Source organism: Paralichthys olivaceus, chromosome 11 (genome assembly GCF_024713975.1).
Source record: "Paralichthys olivaceus isolate ysfri-2021 chromosome 11, ASM2471397v2, whole genome shotgun sequence".
Classification (NCBI taxonomy): domain Eukaryota; kingdom Metazoa; phylum Chordata; class Actinopteri; order Pleuronectiformes; family Paralichthyidae; genus Paralichthys; species Paralichthys olivaceus.
This window is the reverse complement of record NC_091103.1, coordinates 4,853,334-4,873,769: the sequence shown is the minus strand read 5'-3', so window position 1 is coordinate 4,873,769 and position 20,436 is coordinate 4,853,334. Positions and strand designations below refer to the sequence as shown.

The 20,436-nt window shown below is 41.8% G+C and overlaps 1 protein-coding gene across 1 annotated transcript in view; it reads left to right on the top strand.

Moving 5' to 3' along the window:
- The window catches only part of LOC109634443 (solute carrier family 12 member 9), a 56,133-nt gene extending 37,360 nt beyond the window's left edge, over positions 1–18,773 (top strand). Inside the window, exons 10-13 of the mRNA XM_069534033.1 lie at positions 7,813–8,005; positions 12,551–12,725; positions 14,379–14,525; positions 15,783–18,773. Coding sequence (XP_069390134.1) covers positions 7,813–8,005; positions 12,551–12,725; positions 14,379–14,525; positions 15,783–16,744 — 1,477 coding nt within the window. The 3' untranslated portion in view covers positions 16,745–18,773. The remainder of the gene's footprint in view (positions 1–7,812; positions 8,006–12,550; positions 12,726–14,378; positions 14,526–15,782) is intronic.
- The last annotated feature ends 1,663 nt before the right edge of the window (positions 18,774–20,436 follow it).

Genomic DNA, 20,436 nt, shown 5'->3' with positions numbered 1-20,436 from the left:
AGTGATGATTGCATGACAGGATTACTTTCCTGTGATGGTTCTTGCTGTATGACATTGCGTGTGTTGATATCGGCAACACTAGTGTGGGGTTGGGCGATGTCGACTTAATTGGCATATGTATGCAGTGAAAAATCATGATGGACGATGGGGAGAGTTTTAATGAGTGGCAAAGATAAAAAAATAATATACTTTAAAGACGTCATATCGGATCGGTACGTAGATTTGTATACTTGCCAAAGCATCTTGTATCAGAGGAATTTCTGATCCTGGTATCAGAACATTTAAAAATAAAAGTGATAGTTTGTTGGAAAATTAAATGTTGTTCAAGCTTTTGCAAGCCATTTCAAAGTTTTGGAAAATTGTAAATTCTTTGCTACGTTTTAATTTCATATTGAAATGCATCAGTTTCACCCACCACAAGGGTGCAGTGTCAGCACCAGTGTTCAGTGTGTACTTCTGTTAAGAATTAGTTGATGAATAGAGAGTGTGTGTGAGTAAATAACTTTCTCTATAGCTCACTCAGAGTTCCCAGTGTTTCCTCGGGTGCCCTCCATGTATACTGCTGTGTGCTATCTGCTCATGCCTCGTTATCGCTGTATGACCGCTGGCAAAGGCTACAGGACACAAAGTTAGCTGCTAAACTTTTCCTGCTGTCGAGCTCTAGTCTCCCTGTCGGCCAGAGGACCAAGGGCTCACAGAGCTGATAAGGTGGCTCGTTGTCTGGCCAGCCGCCTGCTTTGGGCCTCCTCCCTCATCCCCTGAGTTGTTAATTCTGTTAGTTCGTTGTTGCTGTGTCGCCAGGCAAATTTTAACACCAGTTGTTTGTGTGTTTATTTGTTTATTTATTTCTTTTATTTTTTGCTTCGCTCTCTGTCTGGCTCTCTCCCACGTCTCTTTCCAGGCGAAAAGAATTAAAAGCCATTTAGCGCCGTCTCTCCCCCTGAGAACCGCTCTGTAATTAGCATAACTAATTTAGCAGAAATATTTCTCTTTCCCTTAAATTTGCTGTTGTGCATAGAGGGGAGGGATTGAAATTATGATGTAGCGGAAAAGATGTCTGCTTGTTAAGAGCGTGTGGACGTGTGTGTGTTTGCACAGGGGATCTGCAACAGGAAAGTGCAATGCAATTTACAGACAATTTGCAATTTGTGTCCCTGAGATTTAAGTCAAGCTAGTTTGTTTTTTCCTGACCACTGATGTGTGAGTTCATCTGCTTCTTTGACATTCTGTGTATGTTTGTTTTATTCCTTCACTTGTGTATGTTTTGTGTTGGCTGTAGCTTTATCAGACTCCAGCTGTGTGCACAGTTCCTCGGGGGGTGCTGTGTGTCCTGCTGCTGATGCTGTACGTGCACCGACCCCAAACATACATTCACATAGTACCGCCGGGTCACAGTTCAAGAATCGGGACACAACTGAGTCCTCCACAGTGAAGCAGAAGGATTTTTGTGTGGAACTCGGTCACATTTAGGCGATGACCTTTAATTAGACTATGAAGCAACAACAACTGGCGGTTGAACAGACAAACACGCAGTTTTGCTCTTTTCTTCTTTAACCATCTCGGTGCCACCTTATTAATCCAAATTACAGCAGCAGTCTCTGCAGCCACCATGATTTTCTTTGTAATAATCTGTGAATTGACCGGCCGGATCCTTACCCTACAAAAACAAAATGTTTCTCTTCTGCTCAACCTGGTTATTTGTCCAAATATGAGTCAGACCGATTTGACTAGACTGTGTTATTAAATGAGATTGGGGTATAAAAATCCAGATGGATCATCAACTGTCTGGATGAATGAGAGAAAACAACAATCATTATCTGTTAACGGAATGGTGTGACTTGCTGCTGGCTGAGGATAAAGGAGCTTGCCTCAGTTCAGACCAGACATTCAGAGCTTTGGTTATTTGGTTTTTGATTAGGTGTTTGTCTGGATCATCCTCCATGACATTGTCCAGTGTCTACTTGATCTTCAATTGATTCTTCACTTCAGTAATCAAGCGATGAACATTAATACTGCATAGCTAATATATCCACAGTTAGATTCAAGCCATAGAAAGTTTTTTGACGCAACAAATTTTCATTAGTCCCTGTTCCCTGTCACATTTGAATGAAGTATACGAAACTGTTTTTGTAAAATACAGTGGACCATCTTAACCTCTGACCACACCCACTGGTGATGTCACTGACTCCTGGAGTACACCTGTCCTTCAGGACAACAATGTGAGAACCACTGGAGGTCACCAAAATCATTTTCACGCAGGTGTTAATTATTTTTTCAGAAGGAAGGGAAACGTAAAGGTCACATTCCTGAACTCTAAAAGGACAATCTTTGCTTCATCAGCCCTTTGGTAATCCCCCTTTTTTAAAACCAAATCACCGGAGAACTCTTTCACAGAGTTGCCTCTCACAGTCTATTAGTTAAGCTTGCCCTTTATCAGTGATTAGTTTAACTTTTTTTCTTGCAAATGGTGTGAGGTGAAAAAGAATAATACTTCGCCAAAGCCACCACAGTCCCTTGGGGAGGTAGAAAATAGAAAACATCTGAATAACCCTAAACCTCAGGATGAGCTACAGGAGAGGAATCCCTGCCACAGAATGAGCAGCTATGCAATAAAGTGCCACTAAGCAGGAACATGAAACCTTTTCTGAAGTAGAGAGGCCTGGAAAGACCACACACTAACACAAAGGCAACACTTTCATTTAAACAGATGACAAAGTATGACATAAAGAAAGCTGCCTTTAATTGTAGATGTGTGATCCAAATTTATTTGTCAAGAACAGATGATGTTTTATCTTGCACAGATGGTTTAGCCCTATGAGGCAAACTGTGATTCTAAACAGGGTCTTTGGTCGGTTGATTGATTGATTGATTGATTGATTGTTTGATTGATTGATTGATTGATTGATTGAACACAGCTCCTTTATTATGTTATTTTAACCAGGTTACAAGATAAATCCAGCTTGATCCTGGCTGGGATCATTGTGGTTATCCATGGTGTCCAGTCTGATCCAAAACCAGGTGATTTCTAAAGTTGTTGAAAGTTTTTTTAAAGTCAGTCCAGTCTCCACTGGTGGTGTGCCAGTGTTGGGATGCTGTCTGACGTAATGTCTCGTAAACTCACTGACCCTTTACTTATGGAGCCTGGCATCTCCTGGCAACCCCCCCTATGTTTGACTGTGCGTGTGTGGGTGAATAAACTTTCTGTCCCCGCTTTCCCTTAATTATGACGTGTCTCTTGGCTAGACGCCGAATATCCTCTCTTCATCTTCATTGCTCTCCGGTTCTTTTTCTTAATGTCTCGGAAGACTCCATGGGCGATTATTTCAGGGTCCTTTTGCTGTGTCAGCTAAGTGACATCAGTCGCTGGAGAACAAGAGAGACGGGAGAAAGGGTGAGAGTGAGGTGATTGTATGGGGGGACTGCTGGCGCTGATGATGGAGGGACAGCAGTGTCTAAAGAGCCGGGTGGGGGAGGACGGATAGGGTGGGCTAGCTTTTATCGTAATTACACCCACCCACTCTCCAATAGGATAGAGAGAGAGATAAGATTAGAGGAATGTGGGCAGCGCTGATGCTAAGTGATAAAGTCAAGAAGATATAAAAGCAAAGTTTGAAGACAGTAGGTCCGTGCAAACCTGCAATGAAACCTTTCTCTCTAAGTCTGGAACCTTTGCACTCGTATCATTAGTGCTACATTCACTTCTTGGCTCCTTGTGGCCTAAACGCTGTTTCAAAGGTTCTAACAACAAAAAGTTTTTTTATGATTTGTCCCAAAAAAAGTCAGATAAAACTCTGTGAAATGGCTGAGTCGAGTGTTTGAATTTTAAAGAGCCTGAAATCTGGTGTTTACATCAGTAAACTCCACACAGCAGGCTCCTGTTAAGCAACCCGGCCTGTGTGATGCTATACGCCAAAGGATGCTGGAAGGGAGAGAAGAGAAAGATGCTATAGCTTAAGGGTATGTTTTTTTTATTTATATTTTTGAGACAACTTCAGCATGATGATGTTTGTGGCTCACAGTCTTTTATTGATGAGAGATAAAAATGTAAATGTCCTGACTTGAAAACAGCGGTCGAGGACACTCTACATGGATCATCAGCAGTGAGCTGCAGGAGCAAACTCTCCAATCAAACTGAGATTGTTCTTTTTAGGTTTCAGTTTGTCACTTGGCTGACACTCGGCAAAGAACATTACCTGCTTGACTAGACACCCAGATACTATGTTTAAAACCTTATCAATGCTACAGAGTGGTTGATATCAGGTGCTGATTTCGAGGTCTCTGATATATCTGAATGATAGATATTCCACCCATAAAAAAGAAGTAGCAATACTGTAAGGCAAGGTAATGTTATTCATAAAACCCCTTTTATAAACTCAGGTAGATGCAAGGTGCCGCTGTAATCCCAAATATATCCTTGAAGTTTTGCCGTTACATAGTTTGTCCAGCAGACTTTTTTTTTTCAGTGTCTTACACAGAACATTATATAATATTTAAGTCATGACTATTCATAAAAACAAACGTAAAGGAGCTTACATGTTTACAAGACCGAACGTGAAGCTAATTTTCATCTTATTTTACGTTCCAGTTTTTAAAAAAAAAATGCTGAACCAACCCATAGACTTTTTTTTTCATCCCTGATCAGCTGATAAATCAAGATCAGATGTTAATACCTGATGAAAACTGCAGTATCAGTGTGCGTCTAAATAATCATTTTGACAAATGGGGCAGATTTACTGTTTCAGTTACACTGTATGAGACTCTTGAATATTGGATTTTGCCATATTTAATCTTTCAAAGTATTCACTTCCAAGCTCCTGACCTTAGACCCGCTCATGTTTTCCTTTGGTCCTCTGTGCTCAGAGAAGAAATCTTCACCAATAAAAGGCTGAATGTCTTTGTCAAACACTCTCTGTTTTTCTTATCTTTTGACTTATCCTCCTGGTGGTTTCACCCCCTCTGCCATCATCATGATACATTATCTCTTTCCTGCGGTGTTGCGTTGGTTGGTCACAATGTGATCTCTGGAGGAAGCCAGTTTGGTCATTTGAGCTGTATTGTGTAATTACAGCTGCAGCTTTTTTAATGGCTGTTTATCCACACGTCTGCAGTTATTGCAGGGAAATTGGGGTCAAGTACATGATCCTCTAAAAATGTGAACGCTTCCACCCGCCGGGTTGCACCCAACTTCATGACCCCTGCAAGTCATTTACACTTAAATAGCCCACACACACATGCAATTGTATTTTCACAGGCTCGTGTATATAAAATATGGCTAATGCACTCATTTATATATGAATTCAAGCCCATGCATACAAACACAGAGGTCTGCCGAAGTCTCAAACAGTATAATCTGCATGCGATGTTGGTTTTAATTGCTTTTGTCCAAGCATTATCCCCCAAATTGTTTTGATGCCGGCTTGCAGTCATGCATTAGGAATGAAGTCATTATGGTTTGTTTGACACTGAGATTCAGACTCTTTAGATTTGGTTAAAGAGTGACTTTTTTTTTTTTAAATGTTCCTGAAATACATTGATGGGAAAAGTTTCATTTTGTTTTGCCTTTCTCCTAAAACAGTATGATGTCAAAAGTCAACCATTGTCTCAGTAACACTGATAGAAATAGATCCTGATGGTTTTTTAACTCATCTGTAAATCTACAATTTGCCATTGAATTGTACCAAAGGTGAGCTAAGTTAAAACTTAGACATTCACAACAATAAAAGTAGAACTACTCGTGGTGTTTACTCTTCAGCCATGAGATTGCAAGCTCCCAATCATTCTTGTGTCCATTATAGTGGATATGATGTGCTGAAGCGCACAATCGGCACATTTGATCATATTTATCCCCCCAACATCCCTTATTTTTAAGGTTACCTCAGTGTTGTATATAATAGATCATATATTCATGGAATCCAAAATCCATAATGTGCATAACCCTAACCATGTAGAAATTGAGAACTTGATTAGTGCTGTGATAAGTGGCACAGGATCGTCAACACCATATAAGAGCACTAAAAGGCTCTTAGTTAGTTTTTCATGTGGATAACAAAAGTGACAAGTAAATGAATGTGTTGAAGTCATGTTCAAAGACTGGAAAGGAGAAGATAAAAGCATATTCCTCATCTGACTAAAGAAAAATAATCCGCCATTGTTTTCTACAAATGGACTTGGTAGAGTGGGAATAAGGTCAGTAACCTGTAATACTCTTTGCTAAACTTTATTGATTCAGTAAGAGATTCTTGTTTCATTGGCTTTTTCAACCCAGGTGGATGGATAACCATGTTAGGTGAATCTTGATGTTATTTCAGCTGCTTATTGGCTGAAATCCTCAGTGGTTCAGTCTACCTCAGTTTAAACAACTGACATGTGGGAAGTCCCTACACGGATATGTGGGGTCGGAGCTTCTAGCTAAGACAATGTTTTTGTTACCATATCCTCTAAAGAATCCCCGTTAAAGAAGTTTACTTTAGAGGCTTATCTGAAAATTGTTCTGTTAGTAGGTATTGTCTTCAGAGTTTGTCTGACAGGGCTGGTAAAACACAATCCATCGGCCCGCCAATGCAGCACCCCGTCAGAATTTCTCCAGAGATGCCCTGTGACTAAGCAGAGTTTTGTTGAACCTGGATGATGCACATAGTGATTGAATATTTACAGCTAATAAAATCGATCTGACCGAATGGTAGCTATTTTAAATCTCTTCATTTTCTTTTTCTCTTCTTTCTCCCTCTTTCCTCGACTGGGCGTTGCCACCTCCACCTCCCATATTGATTTTACCAGAGTGGTGCAGAGTGGTGGAATTGCATTATCATGACATTGGAGTGTGTAGTTATGTTACACAGTAGCATGGAGACACCATGTTTAGCATAGTGAACATGTTAAGCAGTATACCTTATAGAGTCATATTTGAAACTGATGTGTTTGCACAACTTTTCCAAATATTTGGTGGGAATTTTTGAACCTGCTGACTTTAAACAGTTAACTAAATCAATTAAAAGGTCCTTAGAATTTTTTTTTTTATTTAGGGCAGGAGTTTTACATTTTTTCTGTTAATATCAATAGTTTTCTATTCATTGTAATAGCCAAAAGATAAATTAGAGTGTCAGAAAGGATTAAACGATGATTGTGAGTTTGCCTGACTTAGACCCTCATAAACATGATGGGTGACACATTCGTGGTACAAGGCTTTATCAGAAACACTGTAGATGTATATAGCAAATAACAGGAGACTGAGAATAGAACCCTGTGGGGCTCCACAACAGGCATCATAAAGACCTGGTAAACAAATTTGATCTGAACCAACGAGCAACATCACTGAGGCCAACATTGTTTTTCAGATTGCTTATTCAGACGTTGTGGTCCAGTGTCAAAAGCTAAGCTAAGGTGAATCTTGTGGAATCAATCCCTCAAAGAACTGAGGCTGTTGAGAGGAGTAAGAGAGGAACAGTAATAGTATCATGTTCCTGATAAAGTAAACCAGGTATTGTAGCGTTAACACAAGGGTTCTCCAACGTCTGTCTGTCATGAACCAAAAATCACACAATCAAATAAAGTTTTATAAGTCATTAGAAAACGACTGCCCGTTTTTAGACACAGACACACAATCACGGCTGTGTGTTTGTGTAATGGGTGTTACCCAATCTGCTCTTCCCTGTCAAAAAGACATTAATCATGTGCATGTCTTTCTGTTGCATCTCAATAACCTTTTAAGCATCAAAACACAATTGTTTTTATTTTCCTTCACATGTCACCTTCTCTTTTTGCAGTTTTTAAAAGTTCCCACTGTAAATTGGACCTATCCTGTTCTCTCCTCAGGCCCACCTTTCGTTACTTCACCTGGCATACGTGCGTGTTGGGCATTGTGGGTTGCGCCATCATGATGTTCCTGATCAATGCCATCTACGCCTCGGCCAGCATCGCCTTCATGCTGCTGCTGCTCCTGCTGATTCACTACCTCAGTCCCACCTCCAGCTGGGGTTACATCAGCCAGGCTCTCATTTTCCACCAGGTTTGATATATATATATATATATATACACCCACACACACAAACATGCACACTTTTATCCTTGTGAGGACACTCACTGGCATAATGCATTCCCTAGACCCTTAACCTAATCCTAACCTAAACCAAATTCTAACCTGAATTTTTGGAATCAAGTCTTGAGTCTCAAACAAGCTTTTTTCAAGTTGTGAGGATCCGCCCAAAATATTGTCACTTTCCTATAATGTCTCTACCCGGTAATATCTATAACTGGTCCTCACAAAGATAGAAGTACAAACACACACTCTCTTTCTCAAACAGCCCTGTCATTATTAGAGCAACTAAAATCTCATCCCCTCAGCTTTACAAGAGCCTGTACCTCTGCCAAGTAATCGCTCTATCAGGTTTATAGAGACATGCAGACACACACACACACACACAGACGGACTGTTCTGCTGCCTCTCACTAAGCCAAGTGCTTTGCATTTAGCAGACAAACACACACATTTCTTTCCTCTCTTTTCCCACAGATACACAGAACACTACCTTGTCATTTCTGCAGCAGCCATCTATCATGTTTATATCTGACTTACCAGACTCACACATCTGCATCTTTTCCCTCAGCAAACTTCTCTACATTTATGACACAGATACACTTGCACTCAGAGCTTTACATCATCCAGATCTGCATGTCCTCTGTCTTGGAAGCCTGTTGCTCTCAAGGAGAGGAGGCACCGTTGCCAGGTGGGCTTGTTGCCGAGGGAAGCGGTTGCCAAGGCTGTGGGCAGGGGTTATGGGCTGAGGATGGCTGGGTTTGCCAGAAGCTTGTCAGGAGGCAGAGCATTATTACAACCACTTACCTTATTGTGCTTTTCTTCCTCGACCCCCTTCCTCTCCTTTTCCCCAAGCCTGTTCTCCCCCCCCCCCCCCCCCCCCCCCCCGTCTCTCTCGGCTGTTTCTCTCACCCTGAGACGGCAGCTGGGGGCAGCAGCTAAGGGGTGACCAGGGTGGCAAAGGCCCCTCCTGGAATCTGAGTGATCACCCCTGGTAACTGCTTTAGCAGAATAAGAGGTTGATAAGGTTTTGTCTCACTAGTATCCAGGGTTTCAGTCGGGTCCAATAATTATAATTTTTTTAAATAGTGCAGTGTCCCTTCTTAACATGCCTGTTTGGAACTACTTCAGATTATTTCCTGTCATTCGTTATCCTTGAGGGATTTTTTTATACATTTGGCACAAAGATTCACTTAGACTCAAGAATTAACTGATTTGATTTTCGAGGCTAATGGTTAAAGGTCACAGTGGCTACCGAAGTTTTTATGTTTTCCTTGGATGTGACGTCTTAATTGATTGTATATTGCGGATCTCGCGTGTCCAAATCATCGATCAATCTAACGATTATATTTTCGATCTATCTAAACATTCTTCTTTATTACGCTATAATTGTGAATTTATCAAAAAATAGAATAAAAAAAAAAGGACTTAATAATCTTCTTGCATTTAAAAACAAAATAAAGATCTTTATAAAAATAGAGTTACTAACGGAGGCACAAAATAAAGTGCTTAATTTTTGAAAAATTTAAGTTATTCTTTACTTCAACTCATCTTCCACTATGAGGACATCTAAGTATTTCTGGGACTCCAATATTACCATTTGTTGTAATAAATATAGGTCTTACATTTTATTTGTTATGGTCTTTCAAAGTCCTAAGTTTAACTTGTTGACATCTGCAGAAACCCTGGTATCAAAGATGAACTACTGAACAGGCCTGCCATTAAATTGTGTCCTCAGTGTCTCTCCTGTGATAACTTATGATTGGATCTGTCTTCCCAGCTCTATACAGGGTGTGAATTCTAAACCAGTGATCCCTTATCTCATAATCTGTGGCTGCAGGCTGCTTGGAGACAGTAGCAGCTGTTTATTGATATGAATGGAATATTAGTAGAATATTTAACACAGACTTTATTATATGCATTTAATGGATTTGTTAATACAATGAAGTTTGTTGCTTTAAATAAATCTTTATCTCTTAAATTATAGTAATTTAAAACCATGCCCACGCCCCACCCTCCAAACATTTCCAGACCCACTCAAAGGCACTAATGGCAGTGTGTGCATGTACATGTCTTGTGCATCCACTCATCGTCCAAGCTCCTGCACCTTCCAGCAGTTGCCAGTGTGGCAGGGTGCCAACTGGGTGACATTGAAGCAGGGACGGTAGACACGACTGCATACGGAAAAAAAAAACACATGTGGAGATAACAAGCGTCTGACAACAGTGTTAAGTAGAGAAAGAAAACTAAGAAAAGACAAACTGAGGCAGGAATCGCTGATGGTATCATGGGAGGTAAAAAGACAGAGACAGAATATAAGCAGGAGAACGGATGAGTGATCGAGAAAACAAAGTGATGGATGAGACTGAAACGACAGAGAAATGATGATAGCCTGATGGATGAGAAGACTGGGAAATGGAGAGATAAAGAGAGACAGATGATCAGATTGAGTGGAGGCAGTTTTGATTTGCCTCTGGGACCAGATTTTTTCTTGTTTTTGTTTTTACAACTATTTCTGGACAGAAGCATGTAAACAGCTTTGGTGATTATGACGGTAATAATTTTTGCATCTTCAGTTTCTGATTGAGTGTTGATAAACCTTGAGGTAAACTTTTATTTTTAGATGATGGTTGTGGAGCTACTAAACTGAAGAAAGTTGTGCTTTTGTTTGTTCCACTATTTCCTTTCATTGCCTAAAATCCGCCATCACACATGAACATTGTTTTCAAGTATCATTCTTAAGTGATTCTCTTCTTTTTAATGACAGTTTCTTGCTGCCAAAAAATGGCACTTTGACCAGAGGTACTGTACGTCAGGCTCCAGTTTCGTCACAAATGTGTGAATACGTTTGACCTCAGCCAATTTCACTTCCTTCCCTACATGTCTCTGTTGTGCTCAAGTGAAGACATGACTTTTTCTCCCCCTTCTTGTAACGGCAGGATAGTGTTCCTCCATTTTGAGAATGCAAACGCCGTGAAAAACACCTAATTACACTCTAAAGTCACCTTGCTTCTCTCAAACTGACGAATTTGACAGCGCAGTCAGCAGCTTTAACATGGCAGACCTGTCGTCACTGAGTTAATGGTCATTAATTCCAATAAAAGAATCAAATGAATGAAAATCATTCCTAGTAGGCTTGGGTTTCAGATCTAATGTTTTGTTCCACCTGGTTACATTTCCTTAATGGTACCTTGATGCCAGCTAGTTAGAGCGCCGTGGGAATCCTAATGATGGCTGTGTTTTAATGTGCATTGTAGCACAAACTGATACACAGTGCTAGTTACAGTGTTAGTGTTTGCTCATTAGTAACCACAGATGGGTACATTTTTTCTGCTAATAAGCCTTTGAATGATACATATGTATTCATGGAAACACACATGCTCATTCTGCATGCACTTACACACAGAGCCCCTGGTTTCTGTTCTCTGCTACAATCTCATATCCTAATGGGTTGCTGATTAAAGATGGAATGTTTTTTTCCCCGTTTGCTCCTTGCACTTAAAATATTACAGCACATGCATACATATGAGATGGATATGTATATACACACACACAAAGCACAAGTTTATGTTGTTCTACATTTTTGGAATTGTGTTACTTGCTTTCTTGGTACGAGTCAGATGAGGAGGTCGATATCAACCGTGTGTGCTGCGGCCAAGACGAGACTCCAGGATCTTACTGCTCCTGACACACACCCCCACTCAGAGCCATTAAACACTTTTGTACATTTTCAAAAAATGGAGGTACATTATGCAGATGATGTAAGCCCCTGAACACTCTCCAGGTTTAGAACACATTTGTAAAACCAGTGCAATGCCAGTTCTAAACCTGCCTGTTTATTATGGGCTGTTCTCTTGTCCCGTGTTAATGCTCAGAATTCAGAAAACATACAAAAAAATATACTGTCACTTTTTCAATTGTTCGTGTGCTGGACGTTGTGTGCGAAGCTTTTAAATGCAGGCTGTGGTGCAGAGGGAAGTTAGAAAAACTTTGCGTTCATCCTACCTGGTTTACCTGCAATGAAGATTTAACAGTAAATGTTTTTGGTAAAGTTAAAGTTAAATAAAATACTATGAACACATCATAAATGTGTGAGAAAAAACAAGTAAGATTATAATATTCATTCTTTGGTTAATTATTGGCTGCTGCATGAAACCCATGTCAAATCTCACCCTACTCCTGATCCATAAAAGTTACTTCACTTCCTGCATGTCTCTGGTCACAGGAGAAAATACAGCTTGACTCTGTAAATTGCCGTTTTTGCTCAGTAATTAAAGCCTTGTAGTGATCTTGCTCCGAGAGGGAATATCCTGTTGTTCTGCCCTAAGAGTCACAGATCACCAATGTGTCAGACAACTGCAGACATGAGAACTCCGAGCTGTGCCTGACCCCTAGGACATTGCACTTGAGTCCGCTGCTTTGTATCACGGGGTTAAATGATGAGGAGAAGAACCCGGTCAAAAATGGACACGTCTCTTAATAACAACCCTTCTTTAAAAACGTCTCTTCTCGCTTGTAGGTGCGCAAGTATCTGCTGATGCTGGATGTGAGGAAGGACCACGTCAAGTTCTGGAGGCCTCAGGTCCTGCTGATGGTTTCTAACCCTCGCAGCAGCGTGGGCCTCATCACCTTCATCAACGACATCAAGAAGAGTGGCCTTTACGTGCTTGGACACGTCCAGCTCGGAGACCTCAGTAAGGACAACCTACATCCTACACTCGCCAAATGGACCCACTGTTAAAGTTCAAAAGCCGCAGATCTGCGCTCAGTCGGCATTCGCTATGTGTGAACTCTTGAAAGACGCAGTTAGAGAGGCTCGCTGATGCAGCCTGAGTCACAGACAGATTCGCAAACGACTCCAGCCAATCACAGTGCAGGACAGAGTGAGTGTGGTGAAGGTGTTTCTTACACTGCATATGTCTCTTATCAGTTAAATCAAGCAATAACCATGTGTCAGGGACACAGTCGCACAAACTCAGTGCAGCTTCTATTAACTGTATCGGGTTTGGACAAAAAAAAATAAACGAAAAAAACAGAATACCTTCAGATCAGCCTCAGTACATTTTCTCCCAGGCTCAGATGGGTTCGGATAAAAAAATGCGGGATGGCAGGAGGATCACCGTGTCTCTTCTCGTGTGTGTTTTCGTGATTAAGTGCAGTTTGGGGACCAGTCTGGGCTTTCTCCTGAGAGGTTGTGTGGCGCGTGCCCCGCTGTCGGCACTCAGTTAACGACCGCAAGACTCCTGATCGTTAAGTGTGAACTGTGCAGCATCCAACGACTTTGAAAGTCCTGTAGTGTGAAAGTCTCAGCTTCATCTGTACTCTTAAATATCACATTAACCCTGTTGTCATGATGGAACACACAATAATTACATTGTGATAATTCAGCTCTGTTAACACTTGATTATCAAGATCTTATCTACATCTGCTATTAATTATAAGCCAAACCTACCGGGGACATTTTCCAAATGTTTAAAAGTACAAATCTTCCCAGTGAGCCAGTGCATCGTTATTGTGGGCTATACCTTTCTCCATGACATCGGCTCATCTGCTGCTGTTTCATGTCGAGGGAAGTAATCATGCGCTCAATGCTCAGGGGGCGTCCCTTTTCTTTTCTGCCGAGGCACACACTTAGATCGTTTAAAGGAGCGGAATCATTGATTGTCTTCTTTCTCTTGTGTGGAGTCCTTTATGTATCGATGATGGGAGACTGGTACTGGCTCTGAATGGAATCCTCAGAGTCCACATCCTGAGTGTTTTCACAGTGGAAAACTGATACGCTCATTAGCCGCTGAAGAGCCCTCCTCTCATTTAACGAGCCACTTGAGTTTGGAGAAATAGTCATTCCCATAATTATATTGAAGAGGAGTTTGTTGTTGAGGACTCCCAGCTACTTCCATATTGCCCTCGTAATGTACTTTAAGTCCATCCGCTTATCCTCTCACTAGTCACGCTGCTGTTTTCCTTCAAGCTGAAAACAAAGAATACTTGGGAACAGCAGTGTCAGGAGTCTGGACGGGTCCTAACAGCTGGAACCTCCACAGGAACTGTCTGTGACGTTGCAGATGTGGCCTCTGCATCGCACTCTCTTTCTCGCTCTCTCTGTTTACGCTGTCATTTGTCTTGCATCTCTTTCTGTCTCAGCATCGAGTCTGGGACGTCTCTCATGCTCTGCCTCTAATTCAGACTCTGTCCCACTGACTTCTCTGCTGTCTCCTTTTTACATGTAAGCCTGTTGGTCTCGGCCCCTCACGATCCTTCATCTTCTCTGAATCTCCACACACTTCCAGACAACTGTCAGTCACATATCTCACCTCATACCGTTTTGTTTGCCTCCACCCTCCCAGACAATTTGCCATCAGACCCTCTGCAGTGCCAGTATGACTCCTGGTTGTCCCTGGTGGATCATCTGAACATCAAAGCCTTTGTCAACCTGACTTTGGCCGATTCTGTTCGTCACGGAGTCCAACATTTGCTCTTCATCTCTGGATTAGGTCGGTGTGAACATTATTTTTCAATATCCATCAATGAAGATGTTTAAATCACTTCCAATGTTACAATATTAAGCATGTTCATATATTTTCACCATTTAATTTGATTATTACATTTTTGTTTTTTGTTTGAAAAATACATCTTTACTTTTTTGTCTCCAAACTAAACCTTTGTTAAATGTAAACTCTTTTTATTTTCTTTGTTATTCATCAAATACACTGAAACTGGAACTAGTCTCTTGTCAGATGTTCCACTCTAACTCACTTAAGTAATTCTCTTTTGCTTGTCGTTACACTTAAACCTAATTTAGCACTTCTACTTCATCATGTCCCTCAGACATGAACAGATTCTCTGCTTTAAATGGGTTTTTAACCTTGTTGCAGCTGCCACAACACTTTATGAGTTTTTGTCTGTGCCTACAATTCAGTGGATGATTTGAATATTTTTTATTTTTTCCTTTGATTTTATTCAACTGCCACTTCATTTTCTCTTATTTCAGCAACTATTAATTATAAGCCAAACCTACCAGGGACGTTCGAATATACCATTTTCTTTTAGTTTTCCACTGCTTTAGTTTTAAACATCCACTTTAGGTTTATTCAGTGCCTCCAGAATCTCGACAAAACTCAAAGTGCAGCTCTTCTCAGTCGCTTCATTTTGACTGCTTAAGTTAAAAGAAATTATTCAGCAATTCAGTTTCCCTTCAGTTGCTTTCAGAGCTTACCTTTAAATTGACACTTATATATACTCAGTGCTTATGCTGATACTTTGACTCCTCTTCGGTGTTAACTGTCATCGGATCTTCTGAACAATTATTCAGAAAATAAATCTTTGTTTTTTCAATTCGAGTGAGATTTCAGGCAGCAGTCCTAACATTCTAAAAACATTTATTTGTACATGATCTTCACTTTAGTAACACCCACTGCAAACTAAAGAGCTTTGACTCAGTGTTTTCTTTTTTAGTTCTTACTCGTTCGCTGTCGTCCTGCTCTCCTGAGTTGTCTCTCAAGTCTAACTTTAACCACTCTTATTTTCTCAGCCCTTCTATTTTACCTCTTTGGCTTTCCTCCCAGTTCCCACTCTAGCACTCGGCTTCTTCACATCTGTCTCACTCTGACTTCCTCGGATTGAAAGACTGAACCTCTTCAGCCTTTCACTTCACAACAGCGATCGTAATTAGATCGCTGAGATCATTTGCATTCGATTGTAACAAAGGGACCTGTCTCATTCTTTGCCTCATCTGGCTTAACTCTTTCCAGGTGGGATGCGTCCGAACACCCTCGTCCTCGGTTTCTATGACAACAGTCTTCCACAGGACAGGCTGGTGGATCCCACCCTGCCTACCAGTCAGGCCACAGATCCCTCCGCGCCTTCTCAGGAGCTGGAGCAACAACCTCCTCTCTTCCACTTTGACCCCCTGCGGGTGTCCAGCAACAGAAAAGATTATGGGGAATCTGGTGATGGGAAGGTTCTGGGGCCCCAGGAGTATGTAGCGATCATCGCTGATGCCATGAAGATGCTTAAGAACGTGGTGCTGGCTCGATACTTTGACAACTTTGACCGAACCCACATCCTCTCACCATCCTCCTCCCCATTGAAGGGTACCGTGTACGTTGACGTCTGGCCGGTCAACCTCCTGCGACCGGACAGCTCTAGCTACGTCGATACCTGCTCTCTTTTCCTGCTACAACTTGCTTGTATCCTCAATATGGTAAGAGCCTGGCGTAAGGCCACGCTCCGTCTCTTCCTGTGCGTTGAGGATGGGAGAAGCGTGAGAGGCTCAGGGGAGAAGCTCGGCCAGCTGCTGAAAGATTTGAGAATTAAAGCTCAGATCTATCCTGTGCCCTGGGACCAACAGGTGGCGCTACACTGGCAGCGTCAAGGCATGTGTGGGAAGAAGCAGCAATCTCAGTCTGAACCTGATACCACCAATGAAGAGCAGGAGCAGAGAATAGACGAGGAAGAAGATGTTGACGATTACGTTAACAGCTTCCCGAGCAACACCACGCGCCTGTCGGACGACTACCTGTCAGCTGTCAATAAGCTGATCCTGGACCAGGCCCGGCCACCTCCTGCTGTGCGCTTCCTGTACTTGCCCCGTCCTCCAGCTGACACCCGGCGCTACGCTGCCTACTTGCACCAGCTGGAGCTGCTGACTCGAGACCTGGGCCCCACGCTGCTCATCCACGGAGTCACTCCTGTCATCACCACTGATCTTTGAGAGATCCCCTTCTTGACACATTGAGTGAACTGTGTCCATCTGCTGCTGAAGGTTTTTCATCAAGGTGTTTGGACCTATTTTTACACAGCGTCGCCACAGACCTCAGCACTGTGACGACTCTGACCACATAGAGGTGCAGTCTATTTTTTAGAATTTTTGAAATGAAGATTGAATATTATACGGTACATCATGGCCATTTGGGATCGTAACCTTTTCTTGATTTTATGTCTGTTCTCAACTTGTAGATCAGGTGTTCGCAGAACCTCTAGCACCTGAAGGCATCATAAAATATCATTTTAGTCCAGCCGTGTCGTGTCTTCTCAGGTGGATGTTGTCCCTGTGGGGCCACACAATCAATCTAATCCACACATGAGGCTGTTTTTAACATATTTGTACCAGGAGTATAATTCTGACAGATTTGTCCATGTGTCCACCAGCACTCACATTGCCAATACACCCCTGTCACAAACTATTTCCTCATTCCTCCCTGTAATAGAGGGACCTGTCTAATTCCTGATATATTCTAAGCTCAGTTCAAGGAAAATATCAAGGAAGGAACAAGCCCTTCCTTGATATTTTCATTTGGTGTGCTGTGGCTCGAATTCCTCTAAATGATCATTCCATATGTCTCCACATCAAAAAGTGCCTCACTAGTTAAACAGACAAGCAAGTTGGACTGCTTTACACCTTGGAACAGTCATTTGCAGGAAACCTGCTTTTGCATTTAAGTAACTTGGGACAAAGGAACAATTGAGCAACAGTAAGGACAGATCTCAGGTAGAGACATTCCTCTTTTTTCCAAATGCACTTTTGTCCGTCCTCTGCCAAACTGCATATTGTGCAGATTCCCAAAAAGAACGTAAGACATGTTTACAGCTCCAGAAATGACTGATTGTTTTTATGTGTTTTAGATGCTTTGTAACTTTGAGATAAGTTTTTGTTAATCAGTCACCACAGTGCTCGACCAGCCTGAATGAAGTGCTTAAATTAATTTTAGTATCTGCTCCACTCTGCAAGCCTTGACCTTTACCTGAAGTATTTGCAAGTATTTAAAGACAACATGACAGCTCCCCAAAAGTGAAGCCAAAGCGTCTGGATCGCCACCTGGTGGCCAGCTGTAGTATAGCTCATGGATCCTGCCTCCTCCATGTTAGTAGATGGGACATAGATGAAGCTAAAAAGTACAAATCAAATGCATTATCTCAAAGATGGTGTCTGTCACTTTATGTAGTTCTTATCACACTGTTTGTGTTCAAGTGTTGAAGTTTGGTTGAACTTAAAATAAAAATGTGGTGAAACATCCCGATTGACAGCTGAGACTGACGGCTGGTTTAGCGTGTGTATCTGCGGGACCTCGATACTGCAGCTTTACACCATGATCACTGCTCAGACATCGGCGCAAGATGGCAGCGTCCGTATCTACGATATCCTGCGTTTCTGAGAGTCGGAGGAAGAGGACACACGCCTTCATCTTTGTATACAGTCTGGTCATACCACACCAAGTGAGGCTGTAGCAGCAAAACGTCTGACTGCGATGGTTCCAGCTTTTTATGTGTGTATGAGCCAAAGTATGATATTCCTTGTCAAACGTTACACAGTCATCACTGCACACTGAGGCAAAATCGTACTTCCATTCCTTGTCACACTGATGATACAGTATATGTCCGCTGAGGCCAAAGTGAATCATGTGTTTATTGTAAAAATGGTTTGGATCTTTGAGTCTCTGAAATAAATACAAATGAAATTCTTTCAGGTCGATAGATTCATCTATAGATCTATCTCTCGGACGGCCCCTTGTTTGGACACGACTCTCAAAAAAGCATTTACGCTGCATTTCTTCAACTGTTTGCCCTGGATTTCTCTTTTTGAATTCACTGAAGTGGAAAAAGTATTGCAGGAAAGTCTATTATTGAATAAATGAGTCAGTGTTTGAATTACTGCAGATATATATATACATATATATATAGCTGCTATATATATATATATATATATATCTGATGTAAACTGAAATAACTGAAAAAAAGAAAAAGTTTGTATTACTTGTCTTTTTTCTTACTTCCTCTGAAGATTGTTTGCAAAAGCCAGATGAAACTTAACAACCACTCAGGGCGTCCGGACTTTATTTCATTTCAGCTTTTCCAGTTTGAACGTCTCAGAGGAAAGCGCTGAGGGTTTTTGTGTGTGCATGCACTTGTTTGTTTGAGGTAAGCTTTGGAAATAGGGGCTGAGATAGCTCAGCAGCTCAGACAGAGAGATACTAGAGGGTGCCAGGCAGCCAAATTACCTTGTCCTACAGTCACCCTCGCTGCCAACCAGGCAGAAATGGATTCCATCTCAGCTCTGAGGTGAGCAACAGATTGGAGAAATAAGCCCAAATAACCATCGATATCTGTTCAGGAGGAGGGAGGCTGACATTTATCACGGAGGGAAGGACTGCTGCTCTGAGAGGATCTGATGCCTCTCTGTGTGTGTGTGTGCGTTCGTGCGTGCATGCATGCGTTCGTGCGTGTGTGCATGCACTGATGTACAGTTTTTTGCTGTGTCTATGCTCTATGCCTCTATGGATAAATATTAGAATCAATTTAAGTTATAACAATTAGTCACGTCAAATTGTATTAGCGCCAATTTAGATACAGCCAATTATCGACTAAGACTCCAGTCAAACATTGTCTGGTTCCAGCTTCTCAAATCTCGAAGCTGTTGCATGTTTTAGGAAATTTTCATTCTCACGTGAATGTGTCGAAAAAATCCAGACGTGTCCGCTTGTGTCGTGTGATTATGTGTGCACACGTAGAGCAGTTATTTTACATTTGTTCAAGTGGTCACCAGTATATCTGACACTAATTTATCTCACTATACTTCTGACCTCACAATTAAATGTTTCTATTCAAACTGCAAATGATTGCTAAAATAAAAAGAATAAGCTTCAGGCTAAAAAATACACAAGATAATGACAGGAAGAGGAAGAGAGCTGGATGCAGCAGAGGAGCGGAACTGCTCACCCAGGGGGTTCCCTAAATCTGTGTGAGAGAGAGATAGAGAGGAAATCAAAGGTAGAGACCATCAGGGCGTGTGTGTGTGTTAGTGTGTGTGTGTGTGTGTGTGTGTGTGTGTGTGTGTGTGTGTGTGTGTGTGTGTGTGTGTGTGTGTGTGTGTTTGCCTCTAAGTCTGAAACTCTGCTCTGTCATGTCTGCATCCCTGATCAGAGGAAACTTGTCACTACCTTGTCACTTCTACAGTGTGTCTCAGCCCTAACCACCAGGCTTGCTACACACACACACACACACACACACACTTCAGCACTTAAAATTTCGACCACGCTTCCCATTTTATCCCCCTCTCTCTCTCTCTAACACTCTCTCTCTCACTCTCACTCTCTCTTCCTGCCTCCACAGACCGACTTAATTTTACATGACACACAGACTGCCAGAGTCATCGGTCGGAGCAGACGGAGGGGTGGAAGGTGGGGGGAGGGGAGGGTGTGGTGTCAGGTAGAATTTGGTCACACTGACACACAGAGATTCGATTACTAGTTAAGGTTTTTCTGGAGCCAAACAGACCTCTGGCTCTCCTCTTTGTCGTGTTTGCATTCTGATGTGCAGAGAGCACGCGTGCACATTCAGATTAGTGAAGTTTGCAAAACAGCAGATGAAACGCTGCAGTCATATTCTGGTGGATAAGCATTCTCCAGT